At 45.1% G+C, this 16,626-nt stretch overlaps 1 protein-coding gene across 1 annotated transcript in view; it reads left to right on the forward strand.

Annotated features, from left to right (window-relative positions):
* The window catches only part of MFSD10 (major facilitator superfamily domain containing 10), a 27,393-nt gene continuing 10,767 nt past the window's right edge, over positions 1–16,626 (forward strand). The window contains exons 1-7 of the mRNA XM_061993862.1: positions 1–107; positions 2,563–2,749; positions 3,903–3,999; positions 7,923–8,026; positions 8,980–9,138; positions 10,930–11,118; positions 15,735–15,843. Coding sequence (XP_061849846.1) covers positions 2,576–2,749; positions 3,903–3,999; positions 7,923–8,026; positions 8,980–9,138; positions 10,930–11,118; positions 15,735–15,843 — 832 coding nt within the window. The 5' untranslated portion in view covers positions 1–107; positions 2,563–2,575. The remainder of the gene's footprint in view (positions 108–2,562; positions 2,750–3,902; positions 4,000–7,922; positions 8,027–8,979; positions 9,139–10,929; positions 11,119–15,734; positions 15,844–16,626) is intronic.

The raw sequence follows: 16,626 nt of genomic DNA on the forward strand, positions 1-16,626 counted from the left end.
AGGAAGGCCGCCGAGGGCCGGGGAGGAGCCGCTGCCCGCCCGCAGCATCCCCAGGAGGGCTCTTGGCGGGCGGAGGGCGCGCTCCGGGCCCAGCCCCCCGAGGAGCGGTAGGTGGCCCGGAGCGGAGCAGGCGCTGCAGTGGCGTGCGGGGAAGGGTGGCGGGAGGCGCGGGGCTGGGCTGGGCCCTGCTCGCCCCAGCGGGTGGCGGGTCCCCGGGGCTGTGCCCGGGCGGCGGCGGGTGCCGTGCGGGGCACACGGCGAGTCCTCGCCGCGGACGCTCGTCCCTTTCCCGCTCGGCGGCCCCTCTGTTCTCTGAGCTTCGGCCGCTCAGGGAAATTGCCGTTCCCACCCCCGCGATCGACACGCGGCTCTTGACCTGAGTCAGGGCTTGGTTAAGGAGCCGTCCCAAGGCATAGCAGGTAAAGCCGGACCTAAGAAAGCTCAGAGGGACAAAAGGGTGGTAAGAAAACAGCAGAAGGATGAAATTCTTCCTGCTGGCAGATGACAGATCTCTGCGTTAGGGCAGCGCCGGCTTTGCGGCTCATCCCTTCCCGAGGCACAGCGTTAAAGCCCCGGCCCTGCCGTCGGAGGTTGCAGGCACAGTGATGAGGCGCAGATGGGGAGTGTCGAGGGGATGGCTGGGGAGAGCCGAGCCAGCGAGTGGCCAGAGAAACGACTTCCCTGAGCTGCAAATCCTGCCCTCTTCAAACATGACTCACAGAAATCAAATGTCACGGCAGAGGTGAAGGGGTTTGTTTTTGCTGACAGGCTGCCATGGCCTATAAACTGTTTGGTGGTTTCCTGCCTAGAAAAAAGTATAGAGAGGTTTGAAGAACAAAACTGATGGAGCACAAAGGCAGAAACATGTAGTACCTTGGGATATTGCGTAAGGGAAATAGGAACCACGCAGCTGAAGCTGGAGCTGAGCTAAAGGTCAGTGCTAGCATCAATAGGTTCAAGCCACATGCTAGCTGAAATGGCCATGAGGGTAAGGTGTTACAGATGTTACCCTCTGTGAGTAACCCTGGAATAAAGTTCAGCTTGGTCAGACACTTCAGTAGGTGAATAATCAAATCGTGAGGGAAAACGAGATAGAATCTGCAACAAGGAACCAATCTCTCAGCTGTTGACTGGATAGACCTAGGCCCAGGGAGGATTTCTCTAAAGGAATCGTTGTTTTGGCTCCAGATGCTTTTCTATCATTTGGGTGAACAAAGAACGCTAAATATTTGTAGTGGTGATGACCGGCCATCTTAAATAGAAGGATGCTGAACATAACCCAACTGCTCTATTCACTGGCAGATTTAAGAGCATTACGCTGAGAGTTTAATAAATGGATTGCAGGTGGCCCCTTTCCATGTTTACCTCGTGGAGTTTGAACTTTATTAACGCATCAGAGCTAGTAAACTGAATCCACAGGGAAGGAAATGTCACAATACTATTTATTGCTGAGCATAACAAAGTGTTACCATCTTCAGTTAGTGTAGTAGGATGTTATATGCACAAGTGTGTATGTACTTCGGTGTGTCTTGTCTGGAATAGAATTGGTATTAATTGCTCAGTGTTTTCGATCCTGATGTGTCAAACTCAATGGATATTATGGCATTGACTGACTTTGGATGGATTTCTGTCTCCTTTTTTACTCTTGCTGTGCAAGAAACATTCAGGGATTTTTGCAGTAGAAGAGACTCCAAATTTGATTGGTTAATGACCGAGATTCACTGTATTTTTTCACACATCTGAAGTTTGCAGTTTCGTGGTTTGCATATTACTCCTTGATACTGATATCTGGTGAAATTGAGTGTTGTTCAGAATACAGACTGACTTCTTTATTTGTTAAATCCTGAATGGATTATGGTCTAAGATGTAGCCTAAGATAATTTTGGAGTATTATCAAAGAAAGCTAGTACTGATATTTCTGACAAACTAAAATGCTGCCTTAATCATTTGGTGCCCCAACTCACATGACCTGTCCAGAGAAAGGGAGAGAAAAGTTACGTTTCCAAATTTTGTAGTGTGGTTTCTTGAGCTGCTGTTGCTCTCTGGGATTTATCTTAAAGACAGAGTTCCTGCAATAGTTAGGAAATCTACCTTCTTTTTCTTTAATTGTTATTGTTTTAGTCATTTCTAGTATACACTGAAGGCATAAATAATCTATTAGTTACTTCAATGTAGGTGTTCAAATTAAGAGTGCCCTTTCTTAACTATTTTACTGTGATGCCGAGTTGAAAATATTTGGGGAAGTCATATTAGCGTTGCTCACACTTTAAACTTGGAATGCTCCTTAATTCTGTGTTTTCTGTGGGATGTTCCTATAATAGAGTTCTCTTATTGCCCTTGTAGCCCGTTCTTGATGTCAACAAACTCGATATTGAGCTAATAATCAGGACTTGGGAGCTGAGGTTCCTGCTCCCTTGAAAACCAAGTAGTTTAATATAACCATAGCTTATGTTTGTTTTTGTCATGTCTGTAGAAAGGGAGAATGAATCAGCAAGATACTCTTATGAAAGGCCTTCAAAATGCTTCCTGCTGACTGGATATAAATGTAACTTTTAAAAACAGGGCTCGTGGGATCATGGCCTTGCGAGACAGAGAAAGCGTCAGCGGCCGCTGCGTCAGTGACAAGCAAGAACAGAACTCCACTCGTGTTATTACAATTGTCTTCCTGGCACTCTTCATCGACTTGTTGGGATTTGCTCTCATCTTGCCACTGTTTCCTTCCATCCTTGATTATTACAGCCAGACTGAGGTAAGCAACAGAGAAATCAGCCTGCTGAAAAATTTAGATATGAGATCTTTAAGGAAGGCTGCAAGTCCCTTGCCCTGGGACAAACCAAATAGCTGTAGTCTTAATAATAATAGTATCCACTACATTTAAATAGTGTGAGGACTGAATGTGTTTGGTAACCTGCATGAGACTATTCCCTTTTGCTTTTTCATTAAAATGAGGGATTTGTTTTGGGGAAAATTCAGTCTCTTGCTTGTAATTACCAATGCATTTGTGACTTCCTCTGGTGTCTCTGGGCAGACAGAGTAAATGACAGTTTATAAAGGATTTGCATACTGGGGTTTATCTAAGAACCAAAGAGATAAGAGCTTTTACTCTATTTGAGTCGTTCACCCACCCCCCAGCATCATGTTCACTACATCTCAGCTTCTGTTCTTAGCAGGAGCTGCCTGCTGGTCAGGGGACACAGGGCTGAAAGGTGTGTTGGTTCCCTGCCATGCAGCTGCTCACAGTTTCCCTCCTCAAGTGTCGCTGGACAAGATGTTGTCAAGGGAGAATTATTTTTGCAGCTCACACACACCTCATAGTCCCTCTGTCCCAACTGCAGCTGTAGGCGTTGTCTTCCTTACAACCCTACCTCTAACCCTAACCGTGGGCTCTCATCTCCAGGATCTTCCCTTACTTCCAGTGTATTTCCTATAGCCAAGATCTTCATCTTCTTTTCAGGGCTCTCTTCCTTTCAAGTCCTCCTCCTCTTTTCAGGAACCATTCCCTTTCAGACTACCTCTTCTTTTTGGACCTACAAGCCCCTGGTTCTTCTAGTATACGTGCAGAGGGAAAGAATGTGTCTTATGTTGCTTTATTAATTGAAGGATTCAGGACATGGCACTTCTGTTTATCTCAAGTTTTAGCAAGTACCAACTTTGATGGTTTAAAAAAGTTCCAATTTAGACATTCCCTCACCCAAACACATACACCCAAATATCTGCTGCCTGTTAGCATTCACAGTGTGAGTTATTTTTAGCCTATGACAGCTGATCAATGAGATTTTCCTGAAGGAGACAAGGAATCATCTAACATTGTCTCTAGTTTACTAAGCTCTGATGAAAAGCTTTGAAAGTGAAACAGAGAAAACTGTCTTCCTGCTTTGATTTCCCAGCTCTCTGTTTTGCAGGATGGATTCTACTTGTCATTGCAACGTGGTGTTGACTGGTTTGCAGCGATGGTTGGGATGCCTCCAGAGCGAAAATATAACAGTGTCCTGTTTGGAGGTATGGAAATGAAACAAACTAGCTAACAGACCCTCCCCGGAACAGTGTTCTTTTCAAGTTATTAGCAGTGTTGATGTGAGGAACGATAAGGAAAATGACAAGAAATACAAAAAGCCTATTTGCCTGTTACTATATTTAGATTTAAACAGCACAGAAAATGTCTCTTACAGTAGGCAATACATGATTTTGTTTTCATCACACTGATAACAACAAAGTGTTGAACGGTCCCATCTCTGTCATTTGAAGACACGTGGTCAGACAGGAGGAATGAGCCAACAGGAACCTTAAGAAATACAGTAAGGACAAATGCAAGTCCTGCCCCTGCGAAGGAGTGGTCCTTTGCAGCAGTACAGGCTGGACTCTGTCTGGTGAGGAGCAGTTCTACTGTAAAGGCCCTGAAGGTCCTGGTGAATAGTGAGCTGAGCACAAACCAGCCCTGGCAGAAATAGCTCCAACAGCACCTGGGCTCTATGAACAGAAGGAGGTGGAGGGAAGCAATTGTCTCCCTCAGCATCTAGAGCATTGCATCTAGTTTTGGACTCCTAGTAAAAGAACATCCATAAGCTGCAATGAGTTCAGCAGAGGGCCAGGAAGACAGAGGGTCTGTGAAGCCTGGACTCATCCAGCCTGCAGCTGTTACCATGCTTCAGTACCTTTAAGGAAGTTACTGGGAAGGCAGTGAGGTGTGTTGCTGTGGTGCATGGTGGCAGGAGAGGCAACAGGCATACATGGAGCTTCAGACTGGCAATAAAGAGGAACTTTTTAACAGTGAGGATGATGGCCAGTGGAGGATGCTGCCCAGAGAGGTTTGAAGTCTCTGTCTTCAGAGACTGTCAGACCCTAGCTGGATGAAACCCTGAACAATCTGGTCTGACCTCATAGCTGACCCTAAGAGCAGGTGGTTGGAGTAGGTGACCTCCAGAAGTCCCTTTTAACCTGAATTATCTTATGATCTTGCCCAATTTGTTCTACAGATTGCTACAGAAATACAGGCCTGCTGTTCCTTATTGTCAGGCTGCCAGCTGAGGGTCAGTAGCCTGCTGTGCCAGAGCCTGCATGGTCACAGGAGTTACTCTCCTGTAACAATTAATCCACACATGATTGGAGATCAATCAGTAGGAAACCCTGGAATTAGAAGCTTGTGAGTTCAAGTCTCAACTCCCTGCTGGGCAGCTATAGTGAAGCACTGTTTCTAAATCTCATTAGTCCTGTTAAAAGCAGGAGAGCTGTTGACTTGCAAAGTTCAGAAGCATTTGCTCTCTCTAGGACAGTCTGGTGTGGGTGAACTCCACTGGGAGTAGTGCAGGAAATCCAGCAGCATATGTCATGTTACACATCAGAGACTCTTTTCACTCGTTACAGTCTAGAGAGTGGGAGGAAGTTGGGAGTACGAAGATGTGAGGGTGTCTGGGTTAATTTAAATTGGAAATGTCTAGACTCTCTCCTTTTAGTGAGCTGAGACCTCTCACAAGATAAGCAAAAGGCTTTTAAACTAAAAAAACCCCAAAACTTTATTAGCACATAAGTTGTGAATGTCCTGTTACTATTTCAAGTATTTTGGGGGGGTTAACAGTCATTAGAAAGTTTATAGACAGTTTTCCCTGTTCTCACACTGTCCTTGCAGGCACGTTTCTGGGCTTATTTTCAGTTAGATTACTGGCTTTGAATGGTAGGAAACAGTCCTTTCTAATCCTTTCGGAACTGCTTTCTCTCTCCTCTAAGGCCTGACTGCATGCCTCCTCCTTGCATCTTCTCTCTATCTCAGACTGTTTAATAAGGAGCTAGGAATTCATAGTCATATTGAACTTGTTGCATGTTCTGACTCTTGTGAGTGCTGTACTTGCAAGGGGAAGGAAAAAACTCTGGGCAACTTCCAGAGGACTCCAGCTGAGTCTTTTGCCCTTTGAAGAAAATGTAACATCTGACTGGGAACACACAAATAAAAAGAGACACTGTTTGTCTCAGAAGGGAAGCTGGTATCTCTTGCTGTTTTCTCTCTCTGACAAAAGTGCTGAGAGAAAAGTATTTAGAAGCAGTTTGGAGCAGCGATGGGAGTGTTCTTTAGTTACGTGGCAGCCACAGGCAGAGAGGGTGCTGAATTCACCTGGTATCTGTCACATTTGACTCCATCTCTTCTGCTGGCTTTGATGACAGCTTTCCTTAATGAGACATCTAATTTGCTGAATGAGCACAAAACTTCGTTTTTAATAATGGGGTTTTTTTTCAGGCTAGTTTTCTGCCAGGTTGAGTTGAATTAGCTCACTGGAGAGCTGACCAAGGCTGTAGAAGCAGGGGAAGATGAACAAAAGCTGTCTTAGTTCTGGTCAGCTCCTGTCTCAATCCATCTTGTCTTAAATGGTTACACAGTGGAAAGGTTTGTTACGATGTTAAGCAAAGGGCACTGCAGTCTTTCTCTGCCCTTCATTCCCTTCACCTGCAACAAGGAGCACAGGACTGGAAAGATACTTGCAAGATGATCTTGTTGCCTCTGCCAGAGCAGGATATATTCTGCTCCCGTATATCTTTGCTTAGACTGTGACCTCTTCAGGGCAGAAACCTTCCCTGCCCTTGCCAAGGCTCTAAGGGCACCAATACCTCTGTGCAGTGACCTGCCTTCACTCACACACTTTCTGCCCAGTGATTTAGGAGCTGTATTTCAGCTCAGGCCTGCGCCTCATCTGAACTCATCATAAATATAGCCTTGTCTTACCTCCTGAGTGAACCTACCTCACAGTCTCATTTGTGCTCCTTTCTCTGCCCCTCTCTTCTTCTCTTGACCAGACTCCCAGGATGGACTCAGTGTGTGACCCTTGCCCTGTCTGGGCCTGTCAGTGGCCCTGGCTGGTGGCACTCTGCCCTTCCCAGCCCATCCAGGTTGGTTCTGGGGTGACTGTGCCCTGGCTGGGGAGAGCACTGCCGCTGCTGTGAGCACACAGCTCCTGGCTCCTTCCCCCGTGTGGAACAGCTTTGCTCTTACTGCTCCCTGGCTGTGAAGTGTTTGGGATGTCTGGGTGTTTTTACAGTGCTAGAAATACAAGGAAGAAAGGTTCTGTCTCTAATATAAACTGCCAGTACCTATCTATAAGATCTTTTTTGGACCTTTTTTTGAGCTATCACAAACAGCTGTTCCCCCCAAGGTGTTCAGGATCAATATTCTGCCTCCCTCAAAGCTCATGGGAGCAGAACTTCTAGTCTCTGCCTTTTAAAGCTTCAATGGCTGAATGAGACATATAACCTAGTTTTTCCTTTAGAGAAAAACTGACAGTAAGGCATTTTTTGCCTGCCTGTTGAGAGTGTAGTGCAAATTAATAGGAGTGTGAAGCTAGAAATGGCAAGAGAAAAGAGGAATTAAAGATCACAGAAGCTGGAGGCAGATTTCAAAAGACTCTTGGAGTCTGTTGGAATCACTCCTACTTCTTAGGGTGCCTCAGTAACAGCAGTGCTTATGTTCTTCTTGCCACAAGAAGGAAAGAAAAGCTAATTAAGTGTGACAGAATCAGGTTCAAACAATCAAAAAAATCTTAAAAGAACTGTGACTGTTAAAAACTGTATTTGCTTTAAAAAGAGAAAATATATGTAGTCAGCTGAGGAAGCATTGGAGAAGCAGCATTCCATTATAACCAGTGAGTTCCAACCCCCTGCTCACCAGTGAAGATTTAATGAGTGCATCATCCAGTTCATGCCTGTTCCTGTGGTCTGTGTACCTGCTCTGTCTGTATTTGCTACCTCAGTTAAGTAACAAGGCACGATGGGTGTTCAGAGGGTGGCTTAGTTTCAGAGATAAAGCTGTTCTTTATAGCTGTTGATTTACATTCAGCTGTATGTTTCTGCAGGATGTAAGAGTGTGATATGTCAGGACCAGGTTGGCCATCTTCAACATGAAGGCAAGAAGTCTAATGATCCATGTATTTATTTTTTTTTAGGTCTGATTGGCTCTGTCTTTTCCATCCTACAGTTTTTCTCCTCTCCCCTCACTGGTGCTGTGTCAGACCACTTGGGCAGAAGGCCTGTCATCCTGATGACAGTGGTATGTGTCTTGTACTGATTTCAGTCCTGCCGTCTCACTACACAGGTGAAGCCACTGGGATCGTGTTCTTAGGACAAAGCACTGGGAGGTTGAACATTGTAGGCCTGTTGGTTGTTGAGTGCCCAGTCCCTTGACCATGCTTCCAAATGCCAGTGTTTAAGCTGAGCTTCCCACATCCAAAATTGTTTGTGGAAGGCACGAAGGACATGTTTCTGGGATTTTCCACAATCCCTTTCCCCTCTGTACATGAGTGTGACTTCTGATGCTCTGTTTACAAATATTAAGAGTTAATCCCTGTATGTTTCAGTTCCCCAAGTGACTAGTGAGGGCTGATCACTTCATGACCCGTTTTACAGAGCCTGGGGACTTTTGGTTAAGAAGTGCTGTATAGAGGTATAAGATGTATTTCTTCTGAACATTCTCCAAAATGTTTTCTCTGTTGCTGGTATGAGGTTCTAATTACAGAAGCCATGCAGAGTAAGTGTGTACATATGTGGAGGAATTTTGCAGCAAGTGATATACAAATCCCCTTATTCTGTAGGCTTGTGGAGAGTGAATGGAATAAACACACTTGCTTATGACTGATTATGAAATTTAAGGGCTGGACTTGTGAATTCTTGTTATTTTGAAAATGGAATTTTCTTGAAGTTGGAAACAAGTGGAGTAGGATGTACAAAACTGGGTTTGTGCCTAGGGCTCATTTGGCTCCCTCTGAACTGTCTTTGTTCTTCTGATTTTATTAGTAATCTCATATTTACATGGAGTTTGTGTGGATTTGTTCCTACTTCTTTTCTGCTGTCCAGGACACAGTGCACTAGTTCAGACATTTCTGTTACGTGGGTTTTGGAGCAGCTGTTGAAAACAAACCAACCAAGAAATTAAATGTTTGTCTAGGAAACAGGCAGAAACGATACCAACTTTGCTTTATGGCAAACCCTTTCTTGCTTCTGCAGGTGGGTTTGATAGCATCATACGCACTGTGGGCTGCCTCTAGGACTTTTGGAGTTTTCCTTCTCTCCAGGATCATTGGTGGAATAAGCAAAGGGAATGTCAGCCTCTCCACAGCTATAATTGCTGACTTGCACTCTCCAAAAGCACGGAGCAAGGGCATGGTGAGTTACACACCTGGGATACGTGGTTAGGTTGGCTGGTTACTTGATTTCAGGTACTCAGAATGATTTGCTCAGGCATGTATTCACTGATCAAGGCAAAACATGTTCTTATATGTTACCTCTCTTTTGAAAAGATGCCAGATCAGTTCCTGGTGAGCTCTCAGACTTTACTTGCCAATGACTTTTCCCTAGAAGTGAAGTGCAAATGCCCCAGACATGGATAACTCCCTGTGTAAGTGTTGTAACTGTTACTCCTGCTGATAACTGCAATCCTCATTACCACAGCTGAGAAACTACAAGGACTTAGGGCCCAATTTTGGTAGCTGGAAGCCAGTTACAGGACAACCCATTTTTCTCACCTTGCCAACCCGTGGAGGCACAGCAGCAGTGCACAGCACAGCGTGCCTCCTGACTTGCTTACATGCTGCACTGGCTTCAGGATCTGAGCTCAGTGGGTAAAGGATGTGGCATTTGGCTGACTGAACTGCAAGTACTATGAACAGCTGCCTGTCCTCTTCCAGAAGGCAATGGACCAGAAGGAAACCCTGCAGGCTGAACTTGGTCTGTAAATTACCAGTTAGATCCTTTATCTTACAAAAACCTTGGGGGCCTGAACTTCTCTTGACAGATTGTTATAAGCTACTGTGTGGGACAGCTGCATTTTGGGAGGTGAAAGCTTTAGATTTCATGATGATGGCAAATGAGTTTTCCAAGCAATTTATTACAGTCCTGGTGAGCCAAAGTGTATTTTTACTTACGAAGACAGAGAGCCATATAGCACCAGTAAATAAAATGGATCAGGGACTGTTTTTAGGGCCTGAGAGCAAGTCAGTCAGAACAGCATGGCTCACATCCTTATGGCTGTACTCTCTTCCTTCTCAGAGCTGCGTAGGCATGTCCATTGTGCTTCCTAGGAAGAGAATAGCATCTGACTGATGCAGTTGCCAAAGAGCGATTGGGCATTGCCTGGGAGAGTGCTGTCTGGGCAGGCTGGAACAACACTGGATCACACCTGAATGTGCCCTGGCCTTGTTTAGTGTAATGCTATAGGTATAGTTAAATAGACTGAGGAAAGCAGGAGGATTGTGACCTGGGATGGCGCATGTTTGGGTCCTGCATAGGTGAATGCACATCTTTGAATGTGCCAGATCCTGCACTGTTGTATTCTCGAGGAATGTCACTGAGGCTGATGACTCAAATCAGTGCTCTTTTAAGCTCCCATGCAGTGTGTACAGATTCTACCTCTTTTCCTATGTGCTGGTTTCATAGTGAATTCATAAATCCTCTGTAGTACTCGCACTAAGTTCAGGCTGTTCTGGGAAGCCTCTCAGCTTGTTTGCTCTGAGACACATCAATTCCTAAACACAGAAATTACTAAAGCATCTTAGAAGCTATAGACATTACAAATTCCTACCATGGTGCTGTCCTCCCTTCTCCAGTTCTACACTGCAAAAATTTATCCTGTGGCTGAAGGATCTGCTGGCAGAGCAGTCCACGAGGTGAGAATCATTATTTCCCTTCCCAGCTTCCTTTTACTCATAACCACGTTGCAGTTTGTTCCTGCCACTTTCCCAGCTAGACAGAAAATGAAAGCAGTTACTTGGAAATAACACTTTGTTCATGCTGAGCGGTCATTGCTCTGCACTCCCTGCACCCTCAGGGTGCTTCCATCTGTGTCTGGGTGCATTTCTTTAAGGTAAATGCCAGAAAAGCCAAATTGTTTTAGAGCTGAGCTACCTCAACAAACTGGTTTCTAAAACTACATGTCTGTGTTCTCTGTTATCACTGCAGGCAATGATTGGTGTTGCTTTCTCCCTTGGTTTTACCCTGGGTCCCATGATTGGAGCTTACCTGGCCATGGAGACAAAGAAAGGAGAAGTGTTCTACCTCCATTCAGCATTGTTGGCACTCATGTTTGCTGTGGCTGATCTCATTTTCATCTTCTTCCTACTTCCCGAGACGCTGCCCAAAGAAAAACGGGTAAATGGACTGTCAGCCTGAAGGTCTGTGGTTCTTGCAAAAACAGGAGTTGAGAGCTGTTGAAGCCTGAAGGGGAGTTGTAGTAGGACAGGAGGAAATAGGCTCAAGTTGTGCCAGAGGAGGTTTAGATCAGGCATTAGGAAGAACTTTTCACTGAGAGGGTTATTTAGCATTGGAATGGGCTGCCCAGGAAGGTGGTGGAGTCACCATCCCTAGAGATATTCAAAAGATGCACAGATGAAGTGCTGAGGGATATGTTTTAGTTTAGGGATGGGCCTGGCAGTGTGAGGTTTGTGATTGGACTTCCAACTGTAATGACTCTGTGAAATACTGGAAGCAGTGACAAAGGGGCTGAGCCAGTATCTCAAGGATTTAGGTAATTCCTGGGATTAGGATTTAATATTAGTGCTCAGGCTGGTGTCAAAGTGGTTGCATGGTGGTGTCACCCCCTAGCCCAGTGTCACAGGAGGAATTCTTTGTGGTTACCTTGCCTGCTTAATTGCTGGGTTTGGTGTGTTACAGTTAAACTTCTCAAAACCTAATGGGAACCTGTGAGGGAGAGGATGAATTTTAAACTGTGGTCACAAGGACTCCCTGGTGCTGAATTTCAGCTAAATTGTAAAAGCAGATGCATCAGAGACTTGGATTTTCTTTCATTTAACCAGTATCTGTTAGAAATGTTCTTAACTATTACCTCGTATTTGCTTGATTATGTTGAGCACTCAAGTAGCAAACCACTGTTACCTGTGAGCTGTGCTGCCTTCCACAGATACAAAATATCTACACTGTCTGTGATAAAACTCAGTGACTGTTTGGATTTGTGGGGCTAAGCATCTGTTAACATTCTGATGTAATGTTACATGGTCAGGCACTGGCCAAGATATCTGTGAGCAGAAGTCTCTTGGAGCAGTCTCCTTTGGGAGTGGGGAGAGACCAAATTCAGGTGAAGCACTGGATTTGAGGCTTTCTCTTGGATTGGGTCTTTCCTGACTGTAGACTTCCCTGAGTGTTTTCCAGCAAGTTGTGTCTTGTGTGAAATGGGTTGCTCATGTCATCTTCCCAAGCCCTACACCTAGTTTTTCAGTTGGGCTTTGAGGGTTTTTGTTTTGTTGGGTTTTTTAAAGAGCTCTTCCATGTGTCATCTGTTCCCTTTTCCTATTTGGCTGTTTCTAAACATTCCAGATGAGACTGGTTAGAGCTGCACGCTCTGGGCTGGTGGCAACACATTGACGAAGTGCTGTAGAGCAAATTTGTGTTCTGGAAACAATTCCACCTTTGCTGTAGAGTGATAAATGGCTTCAGTGCCTTTTGAGGGCTGTATGATGACTAAATACCTCTCTCCCTCTTCTATTATCCTCTTGAGAGTTCTGATAAGCTAGTCTGTATTAGCCAACACCACTGAAATTTGATAAGAAAATCTTGCTCTATCCCTGCTTTTTGGGGTCTCTGTGCAGCAGTGGGGATTGTGTGAGGGCTTTTGGGGTCTCTGTGCAGCAGTGGGGATTGTGTGAGGGCTTTTGGGGTCTCTGTGCAGCAGTGGGGATTGTGTGAGGGCTTTTGGGGTCTCTGTGCAGCAGTGGGGATTGTGTGAGGGCTTTTGGGGTCTCTGTGCAGCAGTGGGGATTGTGTGAGGGCTTTTGGGGTCTCTGTGCAGCAGTGGGGATTGTGTGAGGTAGATGAATAGGTGTTTGTGAGGGTCACCATGCGTGTTTGCTTGCTGATGAGCAGTGGTTTGTCTGTGTGTGAGTTTGTGATTGGTACCAGTGTTGGTGCTTCTGTGCCATCTCCTTTCAGCCTGCATCTGCCCACATGACTGATAGCTTCTAAGGTATTTGTGACTTCATTTATTAAGGCTGCTTTGATCTTTCCTTGAGTAATCCAGGTTTCCTTGAGTAACTTTTTGAGTGGGAGTGGAGCAGTTTTCTTGGCCCATGGGTGACAGGGAAAGGCAGGTATGTTGGCTGCCTTCCTGGAACTTGGCTGGGCTGAGCTGGAGCAGGTGCTCCCAGTGTTGGAATCCCAGGACTTGGATGTGTTGGAAGGACAAAGCTATAAAAAGAGGGGAAATGATAACGAAAACCAGTAGGAGAATGTGCCAGTGGGATCAGACATCTGCTTCCTGGAAATAAGCTGTGCTGTCATCATACTCCTGTTTCTCTGTCAGTCCTCAGTACTACTGCACTTTGTGTTGGAATTAACTTGTAGAAAGGGGATGGTGGAGGGGGACTGGGGAGAAGAAGGAGGGAGTTTTCAGCCAAAGAGAACAGAATTTTCACTGTCCTTCTTCCCCTTGCTCTCAACTGTTCCACAAGTCTATCAGGTGAAGAGTGAGCAGAGAACTGTACCTTTCACAGCCAAAAAGGCTCCCCCTGTGACCTGCTTGGGAGAAGGGAGAAAAAGAAATATCTCTAGTGGAATCTGTCCCCTTTAAGAACTCTTGAGTTAATTTTTAGCCAAGCTAGCCACGGGCAAGGCTGCCTAGCTGGAGGGAGGCTCTTCCGCTGCTCTTCTTCTGGTGTCCAGCTAACCGTGTAAGGACTGACGCAGGGCTGTGCAGCATCACTGGCAGGCTGATGGGGAAAAAAGAGGCTTTTGCTCTGTGCAATAGTGAACAGTGTCTGATTTGAAGGTTAGGGCTGGAGCTTGGAAGGCCCAGGCTGCATTCCTGCTTTAGACCCAACTCAATACCTTAAAGACATGTTACTTAGCCTCTACATCAAACAGAGTAAACAAAGACACTATGTAAAAAGCCCACAATTCAAGGTGACTTTTGGGGTCATGGAGTAAAAATTGAGCATAGGCATAGAAATGAAACACAAGTTAGATATGGCAAATTTCAAACTTGCAAAGAATCTCTGCTCCATGCAGCTGCTGCCCGGGCCTGGATCTGGCAGTGTGTGCTTTGCTATTTGGGGGTGGTGAAACAGTTTTAGGACAATGTTTTCATTATTGGTCAATGGAGGAAATCACTCCCAGACCACTGCTTCTAGGGCAAAGATGGGAGAAATTAAAATAAATTTACAGACACACATATATATATATTTTAAAAGCTAATGCATATGTTGCATAAACCACCTGATATTTTAAACATGGATATGCCTAATGTATATCATCCGGACCAAACTCAAATCAGCCTTGTAGTATGAAGCAGCTTGGCACCTTGGCATGGATAAGAATTCTAAACAGGGGTTTTTATAACTAGCAAACATGCTTGAGGAAAGGTGCTTGTTATCTCCCTCTCCATGCTGTAGTACAAACACCACCACACCAGCAAATGCAGGAACTGAGGATTGCTACAAGCCAGCTTCAGGAAATCCTCTTACAGACCTTTTAAAAGCACGGGGAAACTGCTTCTTGGGAGTGTCTGTTTACTCTGCAACACAGTGCAGTGGAAGGGGAAATAAATACTCCAGTTTGCTCCATGTGGATCAGCAGTTTTTATGGCTTTATAGGAAACCAGCCTGGTACAGTGACCTGGTTGTTGTCCTGAGACTCGTGGGCTGTCAGGTACTCAGCAGCTCTGCCTATCAGACCATGCTGCATCAGAGGCTGATGTGTTTGTGGCTTTATTAAATCCAGTCCCTTTAAGCCCTCAAGTCAGGCAACAAATAAGTTCCACTGATATTTTGCCCTTTAATCTCTGCCCTCAAGGGGGTATTAGCTCTGCCTTGCTATCTGGGAAGAGAAGGAAGTTCATCAGATAAAGTCTGCAATGCTTTGAAGATGTGAAATACTGATCCTGACTACTTGGAATTCTTGAGTCTGTCTTATCTCTTCCTGTGACTGTCATGCAAAGGGACAGTCTAAGTTCTCCTACTTTAAAAGGAACTGTTTCCTTAAGAATTTAGACACAATTCTTTGGTATTTTCTTTAGAATAAAAAATAAAGCAACCAAAACATTCAATTCTCTACAGATGGAGGAATAAGCATCTCCAGGCACCTATTGATGAGGGGCAGGGAGAGTGTGCCACTAGGTGCATAGTTAGGTTGGGATGTACGGAGTACAAGGACCAGAAGTGCTACAGAGTAGTTTTCCTCTTTAAAAGGCCACAGTGTGGCTGGGAATAATCTCTCTAGAAATCTCTCTAAAATCTGTCTGAAGAGTCTCTCTAAAAATGATATTTTCCTTTTCTTCCCCAGGAGGTGTCACTGGCTGGCTGAAACAACCACCAGTACCAAAACAGACTGTCCTTTCATGTGCTACATGTCCTGCTCTGAGTTGTAGCACACAAGCAAATCCCCAGCTTCCCATGAGCTGGCAGGCAGATGGGCCGTTATTTTCCCAGTATATGCTCTTGGGACATGAGGGGTGATGCAAAAGCTGAACCCAATAAAGCCTTCTTCAAGGCTGTAGATAATGAGCCTTTCCTGCTTTTTAAGAACCCAGAGAAGAATCTGTTTTCTGTCTTCAGGGAAAGCTGCTATAGTGCTGGAGACAGTTCTGTGCTCAGAAAGCCTGGGCTGTTATTGGGGGTCACCCAGACCTCAATGCCAGTTGCCTCGTTGCATCTCAGATAATTTGTGTAGGTGTAGAAACCCATCAGGTGGTTACTGCCAATTCCTTACAGTAGTTATTACACCAGGTTTTTAAAGAAGCCTCTTCTTTCTCTCATCAGGTCTCTTCTGTGACATCTGGATTTCAGGCAGCACTGGACTTGCTCAGTCCTTTGGCTTTATTTCAGTTCTCTGCCGTCACCCGAAGGAAGGAATCCCCTTCACAGGACAGTAAGTGTTAGCTGGCTTTTTATATCAGTGTTGTATGGCTTTTCATATGTGGCAGTGGTTTCTAAGTGAAAACTTCACTCAAATCATTTCAGAACAGCCCTATTCACTCATTTGAAACCCACTTTACTAACTTAGGACCAGAGACTTGCAAGTCCCTTGGATGCTGGTCCTCTTATTCCCAAAGGGAGGTTTCAGAGATTAGTGTTTTGAAGATTTCTCACTCGCTGCTTGCTTTTTCTTCAGGCTGCAGCAAGGGGCAGGCTGCAGTAAGTGCAGTGGTTGGAAAAGACAGATCAAGGCATGAATAAGGGAGATGTGAGCTTGCTTAGTCAAGCTGCAAACCAGGAGTGTCCAGGCTGGAATTTTATTTCTCAGTTCAGTATGTGGAGGTGTGGGATTTCAGATGGCAAACGCTCTATATGAAATTACTTAAGCCATAGAAAAGAACCAAGTGTTTGCCTGCTACAGCAATTCCCATTCAGTCCTCCTTGTTGCTGCACCAGGAATAGAGAAATGTTTGCCACTATGGAGCAAACCTGTTAAACCTTGCTTTAGCAGGAAAATAAGTAAGGGATTTATAGATCAGCTGGTATATTTTTTATATTTATATAAGTAAGGCATTTATTAGTCAAGAGACCAGTTGTAGCTTAGGAAAAGGGATCCTGTGCTTGAGCCAGCAGCATCCTGAGAGCAGCACTGGGGTATTAGGTGGCACACAGGTATTGATTAAAATAAATAGATGAAATAGGCAAGTGAATGCTGGTGTGGGTGGGGGTGTAGGTG

Source organism: Colius striatus, chromosome 3 (assembly GCF_028858725.1).
Source record: "Colius striatus isolate bColStr4 chromosome 3, bColStr4.1.hap1, whole genome shotgun sequence".
Taxonomy (NCBI): domain Eukaryota; kingdom Metazoa; phylum Chordata; class Aves; order Coliiformes; family Coliidae; genus Colius; species Colius striatus.